Source organism: Diceros bicornis, chromosome 29, assembly GCF_020826845.1.
Source record: "Diceros bicornis minor isolate mBicDic1 chromosome 29, mDicBic1.mat.cur, whole genome shotgun sequence".
NCBI lineage: Eukaryota > Metazoa > Chordata > Mammalia > Perissodactyla > Rhinocerotidae > Diceros > Diceros bicornis.
Genome location: NC_080768.1, coordinates 32,713,000 through 32,734,761, shown reverse-complemented (window position 1 = coordinate 32,734,761; position 21,762 = coordinate 32,713,000). Strand labels below are relative to the sequence as shown.

Sequence of the window (21,762 nt, the reverse complement as noted above, 5' to 3'; positions counted from 1 at the left end):
GGAAGAACTCATCAACATAGCTCTAAAGCACTTGAAAGTCCAGAGTATAAGAAGAAAATATCAGCATTTGAATATCTATTACTTTAAGTGCTTCAAAAATAAATCCCAGGGCTCTTCTATTATGGAAGAGAATGCCTTTACTTAAACAACTGGGAATTTCTTTTATGAAATACCCGAGATATTTAGCAAATATCAATGTTTGTTTTTGGTGGATTTCATATGCCAGGAGAGGAACTGCTGACAGCAGGACTGGGGAGAATAGGGGTGCATATCAGGTTTGGGAAGGGTGGGAAGCACATGTTGCCCACCTCAATTCTTTTCAAATATAAACACAATGGAAGAAAACAAACAATTTTTAAAATTATTTTGAAAAGAGAGAGATTGTAAATGTCACTGACTATCTCACGAAGTCCAATATTGGATGTAAGAGCAGACACGTTTTGAGCAATAGGGATGTATTCTCACCTTCCAAATAGGAGAGGCAGGAGAGAGCGCTGTATTGGATGACCCCTAACGTCCTTTCAAGTTCTAAACATTGCAAGTTTTAATAAAATACACATCCCTCTACTTCTCTGCTTTCCATCCTCCCTATCCATTCCTGGCCTTTGGGCTGATCTTACCATAAACCACCACTGTGGCTGACAGGCTCCTCCTCTTGGCCACGATGTTGGCTGCCATGCAGGTATAATTCCCTGAGTCTGAAAGTCGGGCCTGCCTGATAATGAGGTTGTGGTCAGCCCTGGTGTCAATGTTCTCATCTTGTTCAGAGTCAATAGGCTCCTCATTTTTCAGCCATTCCACCTATAAGAAGAAAGGAATGTTTACCTTGCAAGCCACTGAAAAAAATAACAACTTTTTTCTGGAATTGGAAGGCAAGAAGTTCTGGCGTGTGGGAGAGAGATGTACCCAACATATAGAGCAACAGCAGTGAATTTTTAATCATTATTCTATTTCCCATCCCTTTTATTTAGTAAATTTGGTATGTTCAGGAAATGAATACTAAGTTAATAAACTGAAGGCAGGAAAAGAACATAAATATCCTATTGACTTTGACCCATTTTCTAAAAATGCAGTGGAAGAGAGAAAAGAGGTGACTGTAATTAGGTCATTTCATTATATTTCATTTTATTACAACTCTGTGGATCATGACAATGTTTCAATAATTAGTCCAAAATGGAGCTCAGAAAATTGACACATATATACAACTTGCATTCTGTGCTGAGAAATTATGTCGTCAGACAAGGTTTCAAGTCAATATGTTTGCATTTAAACAAATTTTAATAGAGGACTGATAATGTATAAAAGCCAATGTAATACAGATTTGGGCAATCATATGCACTTAAATTAAATTTCCCTAGTTTGGGGGATACTTTTCTTTTGTGATCACTTATGTTACTCTTTCAATAATTCAACAGACATTTAGGCTGGGTTGGGCACCCAACAATTTAGGGCCCAGCCTCTCTTCTGGAGGTGCTCACTGCACACATCTCTGAGTGTAGGCTAGTCCCATCTCTTATTTGTTTTCTCTAGATTGCTCTTGGAGAGCCTCTTTTCCTCTTTCCAGTTCCACCCTAATCCTATCCTTGCTCCAAACTTCTCTTTCCTTGGACACATGAGGAAGACACAGATGGAAACTTCTGCTCCCTAGATGCCCATCCTCCTTCCCAGTTGAGGTGCACCACTCTTACCTCCCCTATTTTATCAAGCAGGCCAGTCTTCCCTGAGCTAACTGCTTTCCTTCCTCATTTTGTCCCCTGCATCCACATCCAAACAACATCTGCACTCTCTAGTGCCATCTTGGTAGCACCAGATGCATCTCTTGTTTGACAATAACCATTTAGCTCTAGTTATCAGCATACGTTATACACAGAAATTTAACAGACATATCAAAACTGTAATTTAACACAGAAAGCAACGGCAGTAACTACACCAAAGAGACATCACACAGAAGCATATGCATCAGGGGACTTTTCATCATACCCTGCTAACCATTAGCACAGATAATTGAAAGTTGGTTTTAGAATAAGATGCTTCATTTCACGTTTAAATCTAAAGACTTCTAATTTATCACCAATAAACAAGTGGCATCTGTTATATAACAATTCGATTTAATAAGGATTTTTGGCTTCTACAAAAAAGGGATTTATCAGAAGAAAACCTATAATGATCCTTTAATACACATCCCAAGTACCACCCCATTAATAAGAGTTTGGAGTACCAAAAATCATCACTATCCAAAATCTACCCTAGAAGAGGCCAATTTTAGAAAATAAAATGATACCAAATAGCCAAAAGAAGAGATCTGAGAGCTGCTTTAAAACATCAAGAAGAGCTGGAAAAGCAACGTGGTACAGGGCCATGAAGTAAAGAAGCGAGCCTGACCACCAACCCCAGGAGTCCCTGAGGGCATCATGATGTCCCAGCCTGGAGGTGGAGGGACTAATAATGACCCAGAGCCCAAAAGCACTGCTCTGTTTAACAAAGTAGGACAGTGGAACCAATTTTAAAACACATCTGACCACTAGTCTGTGCAAAATGTCCTCCATTCCCATTAGCATTTCATGTTTCACAGTCATTCATTTATTCATTTGATAAATATTCAAACATTTATTGAATGTCAGAGGTTGCCCTGAGAGTTTGGTAAAGGAGATAAATAAAATCGTCATAGTTTCTTCTTTCATGGATCTTACATTTAATGGATAAGATGGAAATAAACAAGTAAATCCACATCACCACAATAAAATAAGAGCTGGGAATAACACTGTCACCAATATCTGGGATGAAACTCTTACTGCACAGCCAATAGGATTGGATTTAAAAAATCACCATCACTGCGATGTTACTGGAAAGAACAAATTGGTCTGCTAAAAGTAGGTCTGGAGAGCTTTTGTTCCACCCCTCACTCCTCCTGGTTCAGAAATACAGAGTGTAAATTGTTGATTTTCTGATTGTTAATTTCCTACTCTTGCTATTTGTAGCACCTAGAAAGCTGTTCCTTCACGGGCCCACCTCAGTCATCTTTTTCCATACTTCCCCCTAAACAGCTGGTCAGAAAGTCGGTAAAATCTGGCTCTGGTCCATAAGTAAATTATTCCTAGTCAGTAAAAGTCAGAAAAAGCCTTGGGGGCAGTGTCCCTGGAGACGAAACTCAAAGGAGCCCCAACACCTGAAAATCAAAGAAAGCTTTCTGGAACCAGTCTTGGCCAAGAGGAAATTAAAGCCACAATCACCAAGTAGAGGTTTGGTTTCAAATTAAACACATAAAAATAAATCATACACAAAGTTAAATGGCCAATAAACTAAGAAAATATTTGCCATGAATTTGATACATAAAAGGTTAATAATATGATCTAAGGAATAATAATCTGAATTGCTCAAGCTCTCATATAAATTGATGATAAAATCCCATCCCAGGTAATATGGCATAAAGATGAGTATACATTTCATTGAAAGAAAAAAGAAATACATGGCAATTAAACAAATGAATAAATATTCTGCATCACTAATAAAAAACTTAAACAACAATATAGTGAAATTTTTCCTACAAAAATAGCAAAGATTAAAATTACAAACACACACACACATATACATAGAGTTTTTATCCTTGTGGTTGGTTTGTTTTTGCTGAACTTGCAGAGCATGGGACATTTCTGCTATTGCTGCTCTACCATCATCTCCTTTCTAGGATGTCTGCTGCTTCCACTCTTGCTTCAACAGTTGACTCTCTACAAAAGGATCAGATCATGTCACTTTCTAGCTTGAAATCCTTCAATGGCCTCAAATCCCATTGAGAACAAAATTGCAAATCCTTACCAACGCTAACAAAGTCCTTGATATGGCCTCCAATCAATTCTCCATCTCAGATTCTCCAAGTACCCCTGCTCACTCTATTCCAGCCCTATTGGACTCCTTCCTGTCCTAGAAAGCTCAAAGAAGTTTCCAACCTCAGGGCCTTAACACCCGCAGAGTCCTCTGCCCACAGGTATCCCCATGGCTCAGTCTCACTTTTCATTCAGGTCTCGGATCAAACATTACCTCCTCAGAGAGGTCTTGCCTGACAATCTTTTCTAGTAGAGCAAGCCCTCTTCACTCCCCTCATCTTGCATTAATATTCTTCTTCATACTTATCTCCATCTGATAGTCTTAAAGATAGTAATGCCTTTTGTTCTTGTAATTATGATCCCAGAAATATACCAAAGGAAAGTATTAGAACTACAAACAAGATTTAAAATCAATAAATTACTTTTAATAGCAAAATAAAAGGAAAGAAAGGAAAATAAAAAAATATGCCAAATAATAGAGCTTTGTTTAAATAAATCATGATTCAAAAATATGATTTAATATTATATAGGCACTAAAAGTTATGATTTCAACTACACAGTGAAAACATGGAAAATGCTCATAATACATGAAAGAGTCAAAATGCAAAATTGTATGTTTGGTGTTATCATAAATTTGTAAAACAAAAAAAGAAACTACAAACATATATATACTTAAAAAATGATTGGAAGGAAATGCAGTATGTTTATAGAGGTTTTAAGAGAAGACTAGGGATAACTGTTCTTTTCTTTCTGGTGGTTTATTGCAGCACATTCAAGGAAAAGCTATGTAGTCATCTGAAAAAAAATCACTTTAGCTTAGAAAAATCTTTTATTTATCATGTAGCACAGTGGTTTTCAAATTTATATTTAACCATAGAATGTTTCCTCAATTTAAATCTTATCTGAAAGCCTAAAATGAAAAATGAATAAATAAGGAAAGATCTTATAATTGATGCAGAAGTGAGGGTCTTGGAGCCACAGAAGTGAAGGATCCTAAGCTGCATAAGCTTGGCCACACCCAGGGCCACTGTTTACATAACTCCAGGGGAGATCATTCACATCCTTCCCCACCTATGTCAATCATGCCCCATGGAGATGTTCAGTGCACAACCTGTACCACATATAAGTTGACCCTGACATACAATCTACCCCCTGCCCACTTACATGTACTATGGAATACACAATGGTCGGCTGCTGGGTATCCCCAGATCATAGTTTGAAAAACATCAATATAGGATGAATGAGGCATTGTAGATATATATACATTTGGTATCATGACCAAGGTCCATCAATCCAATTATGTCTGTAAACAATCAGCACATTAGCAGACTCCTAACTTTGGGGCTTTTTTTATTCATAAACTAATAGTTTATCCATTTTACTGATGGCAGGATCTTTATGAGGAAATCAGTTTGGTATTTTCTGGGCTTATAAAAGTGACAAATTGCTCTAGGATTTATGCTTTTGTCACTTAGAGAAATTTTAAAACATTTTTGATGAGCTAAGTGCTCCTAATGTAGAATAGTTTAATAAATAAGATAGAACAAAGCATTCCCTACCCCAGCAGCTGCAAACTCAAATGTTCCTGGGGGCCAGGGAGGGAACATAAATTTACCAAAGTGGTGCTGGGAGTGAGACATCCATGTGCATTGCTTGCATATTAAAGACAAGGGCTGTTCTTCATTTCCATGAAGGAATGAGCTCACTCTCATTTTTCTTAAAAAATATTATCGCTTTCTGTCTCCTTTTGTTTTCCCACTTTAGATAGAGATATGAGTAATTAAAAAAAATAACAATGAGTACAATGAAAAATGACAATGAATTCTTTTTTGCTTAAAAATCTCTTTTGCTTTTAAGGTATCACAGTGGTCTTCAAATTTATGGAGTATTTAGCCTCCGTGGCAGGATGTAAGGGAAAGTGGTCGCAATTATGACAAAATGTTGATTACACAACCTGTGCAAATGTGCAGCCACCAGTCAGGTTCAGACTATCTCTTTCATCTTTCATGAGAAGCCAAGGATGTGTATTTTAATGTAATATTTCTTGATTCTAACATGATGGCTCATATATTACAAAATATATTGTGAGGGCCAAACCAAATATATTCATGAACTAGAAGTAGATTCACTCCCTCTTCTCCATAAATATGACAACACATCAGCTTTCTGGCCCCTAGTGAACACTGTCACAAAGAGGGGCTCAATGTCCTTCACTGAAGTTAATTCCTTTTTATTAAATCTGCTTCCCCCATCATCCTAGAATGTTATGGTCCACATGTCATTGCCCACTTTTAAGGCTTTCTCATGGAAATGACTGGCAAGCATCAAAGAACTTTTGAACTTATATATAATATTCTTTCTGCAAGTATCATAAGGGCATGTGTACAGTTCAGAAATTACTTTACAAGAGGTTGCCGAGACTGGAAAGTCCTAATTAGCTCTTAACAAAAGCAATACGAATTTTCAAATTAGCATTATGAGATCAATACATTGACCACCTTGAGGCTAATGGACATTTGTATCACTGATCCAAATGACCTCATGCTAACAGGTCATCTCTTTGACAGAGAGGCTTAACATTCCAGAAGGTTGTTGGAGGCATTCACCCCTCAGAGAAACAATTTCTCATCTCGTTTCTATTTATTTGGTTTAGATGGATAATCCCAGTTAGGAGTGTTTGAAGAAACTAGTTACTTAGAGGTAATGAGCTTATGGATTTGCAGGATGCTGGCATTCATTAGCATAGTGTTATGTACAGATGGTTTGCAATTTGTAGATTTTTCCAGTTTATAAACAAATCTGGAAAAGCAGACCCTCAAAGACAATTAGATTTCATGCCAGACAGCAGGTTCCTGATCAATCATTCTGGGAACAGAAGGTATGTAATTGACGAGCCTATAGATTTTCTCAACAATAGGAAACATGGTGTAATCAGATGGGGAAAGGGCCTCCTTTGGAAGAGTAATGGATTGATGCTTTGTGGGGACTATTTTATCTGAGACCTGGATTACATTTGAAAATGTCTGCATGAATCCTAACATTTCATCTCTTCCGACCTTTTGTCAAAGACATCTATGTATGTATACACATACCTTATACCTAAATGTTTATTTCCATCAGACAGCATGTCAGAATTCTAATGCTCCTGTTCTTGTTCTTAATATTCCATAAGAGAATGAGAAGGTGAGTGGTGTTAGTAACCATTTAGAAATGTAAAAACTAGACTAGAAAGAGAAAGTCACTTTAATAACCCAACTCTCTTCCCACGCAGGATCCCAAGCCTCTTGTCCTTTGAATTCTAAATACTATCAACCTGGAACTCTCCCTTCATATCCCAGAGAAAATGCCCATGAGGACTATTTGTTGATATTATCTACCAAGGGTTCCTATCCCTTAATTCCAGTCCTCTTTCTTGGGATTTGCTAGACTAAATATAAAACTGAGTTGCTCATATGTATTATAGATGTAACTTCAGACTTAGGACTTTTGAAGCTTTTCAGTTCATCTACCCATTGCCTGTGATCATTTTCTTTCCGCACTACTCTTTGGCAATCTCCTTAAGAACATGAATAGTATTTTAGATATTCTTATATCTTGCATAAAGCCTACATCTGATGACACTTGTTGAATAAATTTTCTAGCCCAAACTGATGTACTTGCAAATTTAGAGACTGATGTGATATACAAACACACAATAAAACTTCAAACTGCATTTTAGGGGTAAGGCCAAGGGAAGGGATATTATTCTTTGCTTTAGATCCAAGGGTTCAGCATAGGTATGATCTAGAAGAGAGAGAGTTTTAGTGTAGTTGTTCTTGAATGTATTCTGGGAGCCACTAATATTTCATAATGGTTACACATGGTCTCATGTTGAATTTCATGTATTTGCTTAAGGTATGAGCTATGTAAGAGTAATAAATGTTTTTTCCCCCACTACAACTAGGGATGGCTTGGGAAGGCAACCTTGTCTGATAGGACGGGGTGGAAAGACAGGGCCACACTAGGAGGTATAAGAGATAGAGCCTGGGAAATACTGGAAGGCCACAGCAGTTCACAATGTGGTCATTCTCTACATAACCTCTCAAACTTTTTGTAAAGTTACTATCTTACAAAATAACAAGTGTGATTGGATTTCTGTGAGAAAACAGAGAAGGCTGACACATGCATTCTGGCTGGTGAGGAGCTAAAGTGAGATGGCATATAAAAACACAGGGGTGGGGACACAGTGGACCAGGCAGAAGTAAAGATGGGGTTCTACAGAACCATGAGGAAGCCTCTGGACTTCCAGACCCTAGGAAATTGGTCTAGCCAATAAATTTCTGATTCACTTTATGTCACATGGTGAGTTTTAATCAAGTGGATATTTCCCAGTCTATAAACAGTAAGACCTAGTATTTCTTGTGCATTCATTGTGTGTTACATACTCTTTGAAGTACTATACACATGTTTATTAGTTTAATCCTTAAATCATCTCTATGAGGCAGACACCATTTTCATCATCCCCTTTTTACAGATAAAAAAACAGAGATGTTAAATACCTTGCCATATACATAGTTAATGGTGGATCCAAGCTTGACTCCAAATTTTGCTTTTAGTCATTATGCTCATTCATCCATATCATTTGGCAGATTTGGGTGGAATAACCATATGTTATTTGCAAAATTACATTGAAATATAGAGGATTGGCACCACTGAAGATAAGTTTGAACACATATTTTGGGATTTTTATGATCATTTCTAAGGAAGAGTTGCAAAAATTTTCTTGACAAAAACAACATTGTTAGAATAAGCGTATTGTCTCCCAGGGGGACGATTTAAAGGATAGCTCACATTTGAATGCACATATTCTGGTTATATTACACTAACATGTCAGGATGTTTAGAATGTGGCTAGAATTATTTGGAGATCAAAAACTTACTCAAACTTAATGTTTGTCCATGTATAGCTCTAGAGAAGTTACGGTAGGCTTCTCCAAGTTACCTGGCATTTTACTTTGCATTTTGACAATGAGCAGAAATGGTAGAGCAAGTAGTCCATGAAACCTTGCTGTGATGATACAGCCTGTGGTCTTAAAAAATTTAAGGACAATGGTACCTAAGTCTGTCGGGTGACTTATAGGAAAGCATTTGCTTTCCTGAGAAAAGGGACAGGTATTTCTGGCCTTTTACCTGTTTGGGCATGAATGTGAGCCTGAAGAAATGACAGCCATCTTGTGACAGTGAAGAAAAGGCCAAAGAACCCAGAGAGATATGGGCCATTGTGTTTACACTCACAAGCGAACACATTGCTTTCCAATACATTATCTCATTTGATCCTCACAACAACCCCAAGGCAGGCAAAGAAAATTTTATTCTGTCCATTTTACAGATTACATGATTTGCCTAGGCAACATACTTGGAAAATAGAACTAGAACTAGTAGCCTTTAAGTAATATTTCTACCACAAAACATTAGCCATTTTCATGTGTCTCTTATGGACCACATGAAATGCTGCTCCTTAACTTCTCCCATAATTTGACTTGGCATTCTTGACTAAGTCTTAACTGGGACCTAACTATTGCAAAGAGTGACATCTCTCTACTCATAATGGAGCATGTTATCTTCTAATGTTAGTTTAGGCCATTAGTTGCTTTTCTGCTTTCAGATTAGATGTTACTTGTCCTCTTCTCTCTCCTTGATAATGTTTCCTTGGAGTTATTTATAACACTACTCTCATGTTTCTCCTTTTGTCTTCCTTTTCTTTCCAGACTGTATAGATTGATTTTAAAGCCACCTACACCGCAGTTTCTTTAATTTAGCTCCACTTATCTGATTATGCATCACAAAAGGAAGCAGAAATTCAGCTTAATTGTGAATTGACAGCAGCAGAACCAGGCAAATTTTAGAAACCTAATGATCACAGACAGAATCACACTCCCTGATGCTGAATGAAATGACAGACATGAGCACCTCGGCAGAAGCCTGCCTTCTGATTATGGAACTTTATGTTCTGACATTGTGTGTCTCTTGCCAGATCAGTGTAGTCCTTTAACTTCCCTGTTTCAGTTATGAAAGTCAGTAAAATCTCATGTTATTTTTTTATTCATTTTGACAGGTAAATGGTCTCTGGGAAAGTGAACACTGTGATCCACTGTTTACTGAAACTGTACATTATCATGAGTGAAGAATAAGACATGTTACATTAATGTAAAGCATTTACAAGAATGATGATCAGAGGGAAAAGACAACATTAAACAGACAAAACATAAATGAAAGAATGGGGAGAGAGATGCAATCAAAAGATGATTTGTAAGGAAGGTGCACGCTGCCATTTGCTTTTCAGCTGTGTTTTCAATAGAGCAACAGATCTCGCTCTTTGCTAATTCTACCTCTCCTTGTTCCCATCTGCTAGGGGAAAAAGAATTCAGGTTTTGAATCTTTGATGAGCAACACCTAGGAGATGCTTCCAAAGCGTGATATCCTAAGGAGTCATCTAAAACATAGTGTAATGTGTCATTTCATTTTAAGGAATTATTTTAGGATGGGAAGAACTCTTTAACAAGATTACAAAGAGTTGGCTTTCAGAGAGACACAAAAGTGTTTCTATATTCACATTTCCTCCCATAATTTCTAACATGTAAATGAGGGTTAAAGGTGGTGATGAGGGGACATTAATTAACAGTTCCCTTTTTCTGTTCCTTGTTACCAGGTAATATATACTCCAGTGCTGAGAAAACAGCCATCTTATTAAGGATTAAAGCATTAAAGATTCTAAATGTTCATATCATAAACTGGTTTTATAATTTTATTTATTTATTTTTTCCCCCAAAGGCCCGGTAGATAGTTGTATGTCATAGTTGCACATCCTTCTAGTTGCTGTATGTGGGACGCGGCCCCACCATGGCGGGACAAGGGGTGCGTCGGTGCACGCCCGGGCTCCGAACCCGGGCTGCCAGTAGCTGAGCGCGCGCACCCAACCGCTAAGCCACGGGGCCGATCCCCATAAACTGGTTTTAAAAGCTGATCTTACTTACATACAATTAGATAAAGATATGCAAACACATATCATTTACACATACATATATACACACCATCTGAGAAAACAACTCTGTTCAGAATAAAAATTCCATCAGCCACAGTGAGAGGCTAATCACGTAATGATCTACAAAGGAAATGCAGGGACAGATATGGATTATCTCAGCTTCCATATATTGGGTGGCTGAGAATGAATTAGCATAATCATGAATTTGTTCAATTACAGAAGGCAATTATCAGAGACCAGCTTACAGCATTACCAAAATGAAATCAGCAAAGTGCATCTACATTCCAGGTAGATGCCATTGAGTTAATGGTGCTAAAAAAAAAAAAGGCTCTGCACTCATTCATTTTTCATTCTTTTGATTACTGTACACTCCACACAAGTTTCCTTTCAACTGAAAGACACAAAGTGAAAAAAAGAAATACACGCTGTAAGAAAAAAAAATCATGCTTAATAACACAACCGCGAAATAACCAAATTCAGACTCTAACGTCATGTATGGATAATTTCTCTAGATCAGTAGTTCAAATACTGCTTTTAAATTTTAGATAGTAATTCAAATCACTTCTTGTGTTCTCTTCAAAATATTGATTAGAAATAAAACTGTGACTAAGTCTGTCATTTTCCGCTCCAAACAAAAGTTCTTCATGCAGAAATGTAGTGCTGTTTTGCAAAGGTAACCGCACTGCTGCCCATATTGTGTTCATTTTGCCTTCCCATTATAAATAGAACCTGTTGTCTTGTTAACCATTGCCAACCTGGAAAGAGTACAGGAGAGTCAAACATATTTTGTAAAGGAGGCAATAGATTTATTCTCTAAATTTTAGAGCTGAAAAGGCAACTCATTTTAATTAGCAAAGATTATGCATATATATTAGAATGTGCCCAGCACTTAAGGAAACAAACATTAAAGAGATACTCAAGAGATGGCAGATTAATAGGAAAGACAAAAAGGTACTTCTATTGTAACTAAATACAGTAGGTTTTCCTATTACAGGGGACGGTAGGCCCAGTGAAGCTGGAGCGGGGACAAGAGGAAGAGAAGGGAAGGAAACTAATATTTTACTTATATTGATGGTCTGCCGTGCATCAGATACTATTCTAGCCTCTTTCACATCTTAAACCATTTGGTGAGGTGGACATTGTTTACTACATTTTCACAGTTAAAAAAATAACTGAGAATGAAAGAACTTAAATATTCAAACATGCTCAAAATTCTGCCATCTTAAAATAAATAAATAAGCAAACAAAAGATCCTTCTCCCCGCTCCCCACCCAGTTCTCATCTCTCTTGAATTCTTTAGCAAACACTCATCCTTCCTCATTACATTTCAATCTGGCTTCCACCTCATCAACTCACTGAAATCGCTCTTGCTAAGGTCACCAATGATCTCCAAGTTGCTATGTTCAGTGCACACTGTTTTGTATTCTTACTTGACTTTTGGGGGTAATGAGAGCCATTCTTGCAATTTCTCTTCCATTGGTTTTTATCATACCACATGTTCTCTCTCTGTACCCCTACGGCCACTCCTGCTCTGTCTCTTTTATTGGCTTCTTCTCTATCCAAACACAAAGTATTGTGTTTCTTTAGGTCTCAGGGTTCGACTCTTCTCCACATCTCAACATGCAGTGTCTCTCAATGTGATATCACCAGACTCATATGATATTCATGGCCATACACTGAACATTCCCAAATTGATGTCTTCAGTTCACTGACCTTCTTGAGCTACAGCCTCTGATATTCAGAGGCCTACTCAGCATTCACTTCTGTATGCTTCAAAGATACTTCAAGCTTAACATGTGGAATCGGATTTGGAATGTTTTTCTTACAGAAGTAAGAAATAGATGATTTCCTTATTTCTCTCTGACATCAAAATATTTGAAATTTATCTGAAAATAGGGATTCACTGAAAAAATTTGGAGGGTTGCTGACATAATAATTTCACATTAAAAAGAACACTCTTGATATAATATGTAGAATATATGGGATGGGGAGGGGCAGGCAAAACTAGGAGCAGAAAGATCATTAGGAGACTATGACAATAATCCTGGGGAGAGATTGTGGTGGAGTAAACTAGAAGGTTATGATGGATATACAGTAAAGAGCCTTGACCAGAAGTTAAGGGGTAAAATAGAATGAATAGAGTCTTGTGACTGATTTGATAAAAGATATAAAGAGAAGGAAATCAAAATTTGGCATCCAGCTTTCTGACTTGAACAAGTGACAAAGGAAACACTAGGTGAAAAGGTCATATTTGGATGCTGCACTGATGGGCACTAACTGACTATCACCTTTGTCCCTGATATACAAAGAGCACTCTCAAATAGAAAGAAAGAAAGGAAGGAAAGGAAGGGAAGGAAGGAAGGGAAGAAGGAAGGAAGGAAGGGAGAAAGAGAGAGAGAGAGAGAAAGAAAGAAAGAAAGAAAAAATCAAATGTGGCAACAGAAAAATAGGCTAAGTACTTGAATATTAACTTAGGGATGCATATAGTTAATTTAAAGATGTATATAAGGCATTATAATAAACATTTTCAACCTAGATCTCTTTTCAGCTCCAGACCTACATAGTCAACTACTTTTGGGCCCTATGTACTCCATAGTCTTCAGGATAAATTGTATCCAAGGCTATAGGAGTATACGAAATCATGCAGAAAGTATAAGATGGCCAAAAAAAAAAAAAAAAAAAAAAAGAGAGAGAGAGCTTAAGATAAAACCCTAAAGAAAAGCAGCATTTTAAGGTCAGGAAAGGGAAGAGGAAGCTGCAGAAATACACTGCTGATACTGCGGTAAGAGAGAAATCAGAAATGTGTGTATCATGGAAACCAAGAAAGAAAAAGATTTTTAGTACTTAAAAATTACCACTGAAGTAAAAGGTGAGTATAAGTCAAGTCCCAGGCTCCATTTCAACATGAAACTCCTTCTACAGCATGTTAATTAAAGGACTCCACTCTTGTCTTTGTTATTTTTAATGTAAATAATAATAATACTAAAACTACAGTTTCCCACTCTGTTCACTTTCCTTGACAATCACTAAAACTTCCCAGTCAACTGGCTGCTTGAAAAATAAAGTGGTATCTCTATCTCACTCCTTACAGCAAATAAACCCAAGACATATAAAATATTAAAAATCTAATAAGCGAAGCCACAGAAGTACCATAAGAAAGCGTGGGTGAATATTTTTGTAATTTTAGAGCGGAGAAGGATTTCTTACATGGTATAAAAGCCAAAGTCATAAAGATTGACTATTAAAATTTAAAAGTTCAATATACCAAAAATAAGGATAAACATGAAAAAAATGTTTGCAACATATGACAAAGAGTTATTATACCAAAATCAAGGTTGATATTAAATATATTTTGCAACTTGTACAGCATGATGCCCATCTAATAAAAACAGATGCTGGTTAGTATGTTCTACAGGTATGTAATGAATGAATATCAGCCTCGTCCTTAAAATGCAAAGATCATGCTACAATCAATAGGAAACAGGCATTCCAACAGAAAATGAGCTAAGTACTTGAATAGATTATTGAGAGGAGAAAAACAAATGGAGAACTAACATATGAAGTTGTTCAACCTCTCCAATAATGAAAATGAAGATGAGATATCACTATTTGCCAATTACCATGGCAAATACTGAAACTACATAGGGTTTGAAAAAGTGTAAAAAAAATAGATGTTTTCATTTATTTTAGGTGACAGTCTACATTAGTACATCATTTTTGTGGGACAATTTTGCAGTTTTTACCAAAACTGAAAATACTGATATAATTTAATGTAAATTTCCACTGGTTCCAGTGGAATAATCATCAGTAAAAATCCAGAGATATGTGCTAAGATGTTAAGTATAACCTTGTTTATAATAATGAAGAAACTGGAAACAACTTAAATGTTCATTAATAGATTAAATCAATTAGGCACATTTACATTTACTCAATGAAATACTATGCAACCATCAAAAAGAATGATGCATTTCTACTTTAATAGAATGGGAAGTATCTCTACAAGACATTATTGAGTGTAAAAAGCAGATCATAAAACTATATTTTTATTATTTTTCCATTCAGACACACTCATAAATATCTGGAAAGAAGCTCAAATGTTATTTGGGTAGCGGAATTTTCAGTGACTGAAATTTTCTATTTTGTAGGTTCTTAGATTGCTGTAATTTTCGGTATGAGCTATTCACCAAATATTTTTGGCTCTCTCCTTTACAGCATGGTTGCACTTCCTGGTCCCTTTTTAGTTTGATGGTGTCATGTGACTAGTTCTGGCCAATGAATTGTCAGTGGAATTCACTTGTCAGTTCCAGGACTGAGTAATTTCCTGTGTTGAGACTCTCTACACTTCTCTTTCTCTCTCTGCCACAACGGCTCGCAATTTTTTTGAAAATGCCTACTCCATTAGCCATGGAACTGCAGTAAGCGAGTCATGAAACAGAGGTCCCAGCTAACATGTGACGGCCGTGTAACATGAGAGAGAAATAAATCTTTGTTGTTTTAAGCCACCGAGATTTCTAGGTTGTTTCTTTATCATAATCTAGCCTATCCTATTTTCTACAATCTATATTGTGTTTATAAGCAGGAAAAAAAAGCTATTTTCACTAAACAAACAACTTAACGTTCCCAAGTTTGAAAATAATGTTTCTAATACTCCTGGTCTCTGAGAGATAAACAAACTGTCTTAAATTGCATATTTTTCTTCTCTATAAACTAACACATTATCTAGAGAAACAATCCATTTCTAGATGGTTAGCAGGCTAAATGACTGTCCCACGTCACATTTTATCTTCATAGCTGTCATTACCTGGCTATTTCAGACAACTCCTGATTTTTGCATAATCTTACAGTGTAGATCATGGTAATGAGTCATTGTGTTAAAACTCTGCTAAATCCATGCAGGGAAGTTTTAACGAAATTATATTACTTTTACATGTCACACTTACTTCAGTTGACTATACAATTTCATTAGCAAAATTGAGTTTTTTATTTCTGTTTTTATTTTTTAAATGACATAGGTAGTTTCATGGGTTACAAACATTCCAAGAGGAATCTAAAAAGAAGTGGCTTTGCATATCCAACATTTTCTCATTTGGGGAGGGTGTTTACGTCTCTCATTTTAATCAGCCTGGTCAATTAAATTGGACGGTTTCCTATTTGTTTCTATCCTGTTTATCCTCCTCTTCTTTGCATTCTGGTTTTTATGAACTAGCTCAAAGCTGCTGTTTGGTCTTCACAACACTACAGGGAATGTTTAAAAAATAAACTAAATTGCCTTTGTGACTCTTTTTTTAAACTTGCTGAAAATTAGATTTTTCAATAGCCTCTACTCCATAACACCCTCCCCTTCCTTTTTAATTTAAATTTTGGTACTAAAATGAGCTCACAATATTCCATTAATATCACTAGGGGAGACACTTGTTTCCTATGCAATGTACGGAGTAGTCTACAATTCTCCCCACTCCTATCCTCCATTGTTCTATGACTTTACAATGCTTGCATATAACATATTTAGTAATTTATTTGCCTTAAAAATTCCACCTTTCCATATTACTGGTTGCTTTATGGACATACATGCATTTACAAAAAAAACAAATAAAATTACCATGCAACCCCCACTCCATCATAAACTGTTGTTTGGAAGAGGTCCTGGTTGTAGGTTTATTTCAGGACACTTGGAGAGTCACTCTCTAATAACACAGCCAACAAAGGAAAACCATGATCAAAACTGTTGAAAAATAAAAGTATAACCTATTTTGGAATTAAATATTTGATTATTTATTTGGGGAAAAATCAATGTACATATGGGTATCTTAAATGGATGAATAGCTCACAAAGGATCAGCTGAATATAGAGTTCAAAAGAACTATGCTAGACCATAAAAGTTTACATTGCACTTTCTCCACAGATAGTTCACAAATTCTGTAATCTACATAAAGGTTGTCAAGAGTTGGTTCTGTACTTACCTATTCAATCAGTGTGGAGTTAATTCCCTATTCTTCCACTGCAAAATGAGAAAAATGGCACCTTCTTACCCCTACCTCACAGGGTGCTTGGGAGGTTGAAAACAAAACTGTGGATGAAAGGATTTTTGTAAAGTGTAAAGCAGTAAATTAATGTAACGTGGTAGCAAATTCCAGGAACACACAGTCTCATGTGGCTTCCCTCAGGTGCAAAGTCAACAGTTCAAGGTGCCAAGTGGGCACTGGTGGAAGGTGCCAAGTGACACCAGGGATTCGAGAGGCCAGATGGGAATCACTACTCCACTAAGGGAGAGAAATGGTGAGGGCCTGAATAAGGCAGAGAGGTAAAGATGGAGAAGACAAAATGCAGAATAAATAGAACTGATAAGTCGTGATAATTGAAAAAATGAGATAAAGGGTAAATGAAGGAATGAGGAAACACGTATGACTCAGAAGTTCCTAGCTTGGACAACTGGTACCCTTAACTAAGACAAGGGGCCCTGGATTTTCAAGGTCTAGTACCCGTGTTGTACATGTTACCGTTAAGGTACTCTAGGACACTCTCAAGACCTGATCATTGACTTAAGCAACTGGACCCAGCCAGCTAAACAGACATCTCAGCAACATGCAAAAACCAGTGTTTCTGGTTTGAGAGTAAAGTACATTTTCCACCAGGCACTGCAGAGTAATCATCAATGCTTGTCTGTGAGCTTCAGGTTGGTGGTGATAATTTCATAGGTCAAACTATAAAATAAGTTTACAATTCTTGAGTTAAGATGAGGCTACTCTGCCTTTTAAATTTTGATTGTGTTCAATAATTGGAGTACAGGAACATCAGTGGAGTATATATCACACCCAGAATGTCAGCACTCCTTGAAGACAGCAATCAGTCATCTTCTGGATTCAAGATAAAACTGTAACCAGTTTAATGTAAAAAAGTCAACATCCAACTCGTGGTCACAACTCATCTTTTTATAGCCTGTTCTTTTCTCTTATTAAAAAATAAAAATTAGAGGATGTGGAGAGAAGGGAACTCTCATACACTGCTGGTGGCAGTGCAAACTGGTGCAGCCACTATGGAAAACTGTATGGAGATTCCTCAAAAAATTAAGGATAGAACTACTATATGATCCAGCTATTCCACTGCTGGGTATTTATCCAAAGAACACGAAAACACCAACTCGTAAAGATACGTGAACCACTGTGTTCATTACAGCGTTACTCACAATAGCCAAGACTTGGAAGCAACCTAAGTGCCCATCAAGGGACGAATGGATAAAGAAGATGTGGTATATATATACAATGGAATACTACTCAGCCATAAGAAATGATGAAATCCAGCCATTTGTGACAACATGGATGGACATTGAGGGTATTATGCAAAGTGAAATAAGTCAGAGGGGGAAGGTCAAATACCATATGATCTCACTCATTAAGTAGTAGATAATAACAACAACAAACAAACACATAGAGACAGAGATTGGATTGGTGGTTACCAGAGGGGAAGGGGGGAGGGAGGAGGGAAAAAGGGATAATTCGGCAGATGTGTGTGGTGATGGGTTGTAATTAGTATTTGGGTGGTGAACATGATGTAATCTATGCAGAAATAGAAGTATAATGATGTACACCTGAAATTTATACAATGTTATAAACCAGTGTTACTGCAATAAACAGAAGAATAAAAGATAAATAAATAAATAAATAAAAATAAATAAAAATTAGTAGAAGTTTCTTTATCCTTTATTTTTAAACCAACTACTTCTCATCTGCATTTTCTGATCTAAGTAGGACACATCAAAATAAACAACCACTTAATACTTCTTTTAATCATTTTACAAAGTGCATAGTGCCTGGGATAGAAATGAGGGCATTGTATTTGGGAATAATCATGATGAAATTCTTTCCTCTGTCTTTGTCTTTCTCTCTCTCTCTCTCTCTCCCCCACATCTACACATATTCACCCTAACCACTACATACCACCCTCCTCACCACGACCGCCACCATCACTCGAATGGTCTAGACAGACTTACGGACATGATCACTAAAAAGGGTATCTTCCCTATTTTCTCGTGGATTTTTAGCTTGTCATGAATACTCATGTTACCTTTAGGCCAAAAGGCTCAAACATCAAATGCACTATAGGTGTCATTGCAATCAATACTGTAAACCTTGTCTAGTGCTTAAGACCAGCAAAAATGTGAGCTGATTGGATCTGTTTTTAGAGTAAAATGAATTGGAATAAGGACTGGAAGGCTGCTTGGCCAGGAGATGCTACAAAGATCAGACAATCATTTTCCACTAGGCTCTGGGCTACCTAAAGACTAGCAATGTGTCAGCTGTTTTTCTTCTGCCCTGAGCACTGTATCTGGCACACATCAGTAACTCAAGTCCATCCATCCATTCATTGGTGTGTCTGTACACACTGGTTGGTAAAGAGTAAACTCCTTTAATGATGCCCTAAATGAGTTGCATAGCCTCCTCTCTTCCAGACTGCAGATTGACCATTTATGGCTTCTTTTCCTTTTTAGGGCTGTTCCTTTTTAGCCTGGATTTGCTTATGTGAAAATGTTAGTGGGGGTGTGATAAATTTATGCAGGAGGGCCTGGTGTTACCTGCTCTGGGTTCTGCATCTTCCCCTCCCCCTCAGGACCCTGCAGCTATACGACTCTTTCCCTTTCCTGTAAGTATTTATTTTACTTTAAGCCAAGACTCATCTCTTACAAGCTCATATTTTTTACACAAATCACAGACCGGGTGTAGCTGTTCCCTATCTCATCCACACATCTGCAATCCCTATCAACCTTGGCGGAATGCAATATCACCAGAGGGCCTCATCTGCTTTATGAACCACTGCAACCTCAATAAAGCACAGGGGCCTTGTCTCTACCAGGCGAGTCTGTGACTCGAACTACAGATGGGGCGGCCAGACCACATCTTATTATAGAACCAGATCTCACTTAAATCAGTCTACACGACTGTGTACAGTTTTTGTTTTTGTTGTTTTTATCCTTTTGCTTGATTTCCTTTTGACTCTGCTAAAAGCAAGAGGTACAGAGAAGCACACTTCCTATGCAGTCCATACAGAGAAAGTGTCGGAATCGACACACATTTATGAGAATAATCAGTCCTAGCAGCAGAAAATGTTTTTTGCAACCCATTGTCCTTCTTCCTACAAGAAGATAACGTTGGCAAAATGATGCTAGGTCCTCAGCCACAGAATCTGGAGTGGCGGGAAGGAAGCGTAGGAAGCTGGAGATGAGTCAAACGCGGCCTCTCAGTCAGAACAGCGTCAGATTTCATTGCTGGAGTCCACTCAGGAGTCCCAGACAAGAAACCTCTAGAGTGAGAAAATCACTGCCAAAATAGATATGGTCACTGGTTTGATTGTTTGTTAAATGCTATGTACTTCACTTGTGACTGAGTGTGGTTACAGGAAAGTGGTAGAATGTGGCAAGACAGGGACAGATAATGGAGATAAACTCTACCCTTGGCTGACAGGAAAGCCAATGTGCCCTGCGTTCGTCTGCGCTGTCTGTCTGGTGGATTGGCCGGGGCTCCTTGGATCTCCCCAGTCCTACAGAGGGCTGGCTCTAGAATCTGACATAAAGATAAACCCAGAAGTGGGGGCTAGGGTCCTGAGCATAAAGTCTAAAGACAGATAAGGGTAGGAAGGAAAGCTAACTGTGGCAGATAATGTTAGGTAGATCCTTTCTTTCTATGGTTTCTTTCCATCAAACTGCCAGTACAGGGTCCATTCACAAGACCTTCCTATCCACAAATCCCCATAAAACAGAAACAAAGAAATTAAAAATTGAACCAGAAAACAATTTAAAAAAATAAATTAAAAAAAAAATTAATTTAAAACAATTAAAATTTTTTTTAAATTAAAAAAATTAAAAAACTGTTTTTACTTAAAAATTAAACCAGAGACAAGGAAGACATAGAATTGACATGCCTAATTCAAAATTAGGATTCAGGATCTGAGTTTTCTCTATTCTCAGCAAAGGGGGTCTCATTATTTCAACCATTAGAAATGAGCAAAATACCAGCACCTTTCAAACAAGCTCCTCTCCACACCGATGACTCGCATAAACATTTCTTGTCTGAGGCAACTCTACGTATAAAAGCTCTGTGCCTTGCACTATTTCACCTGAAAGGAGTGCCCGAGGAATTTACAAGTCATCTTTTTATTGTCCTTTTTTACCTAGGATCCTCAGCAAGTGGTCAGAACTCCTAAATACACACCTTAGGCCTGGAGATGTGAGGAGAAGGAGTATGGTGGCTTTCTACAAGCTCATTTCACGGAATGAGAAGAATTAGAACCCAGCCAGAGCCGGGCAGTAGGCAGTTGGTTGTTGTCAGCCAGAATTTGCTGTAATAGACAGCCCTGAGGGGAGGGGCTCCATCGATTCCCAAGCCTCCTCCCTAATTGTCTAGTCCCGCGGTGTTATTTTATCTCAATGGATTACTATATATACGCAACTCTGCTCCCCTCTGGCTCCTTTCCTTCCCATTTCCCCTGTTTTACAACATGAACTAACTCCCAGCAGAATCAGAGTGATGAAGGGGTGTATTTGGTTCTGCATACATTACAGGGATCACAACTAAATGCTGGGTGATAAACACCACCAGAGAGCACAGATCGCTCCAGGAGAAAATGCTTTTTAATGGAGTTGCTCTTAACAGTATCTGCGGGCAGCAACACTCAATCCCATGAAGTCTCGGTTACAGATCACAGACCTCAAAAGCATGAATATTAAAGAAGAAAACAGCAGTAGAGCAACTAAAAGTGAGTGGAGGAAGCTACTAAGAGAAAACCGCAGTCATCAGGCTTACTTCCTTTCATATGGCCAGCTCTAGGCAAAACCAAAATATCGATAAAACTTTTCCTTCTAGATACATTGTTTCACCCTTTCTCTCTTCTTTCCATGCTCCTTAATCATTCCATGGCTATCATGATCTGC

At 37.5% G+C, this 21,762-nt stretch overlaps 1 protein-coding gene across 6 annotated transcripts in view; it reads right to left on the bottom strand.

Annotated features, from left to right (window-relative positions):
- Positions 1-21,762, bottom strand: part of UNC5D (unc-5 netrin receptor D) — a 520,162-nt gene that overhangs the window by 103,175 nt on the left and 395,225 nt on the right. For all 6 annotated transcript variants that reach the window (XM_058525192.1, XM_058525193.1, XM_058525190.1 and 3 more), the window contains exon 5: positions 621-801. In XM_058525192.1, coding sequence (XP_058381175.1) covers positions 621-801 — 181 coding nt within the window. The remainder of the gene's footprint in view (positions 1-620; positions 802-21,762) is intronic.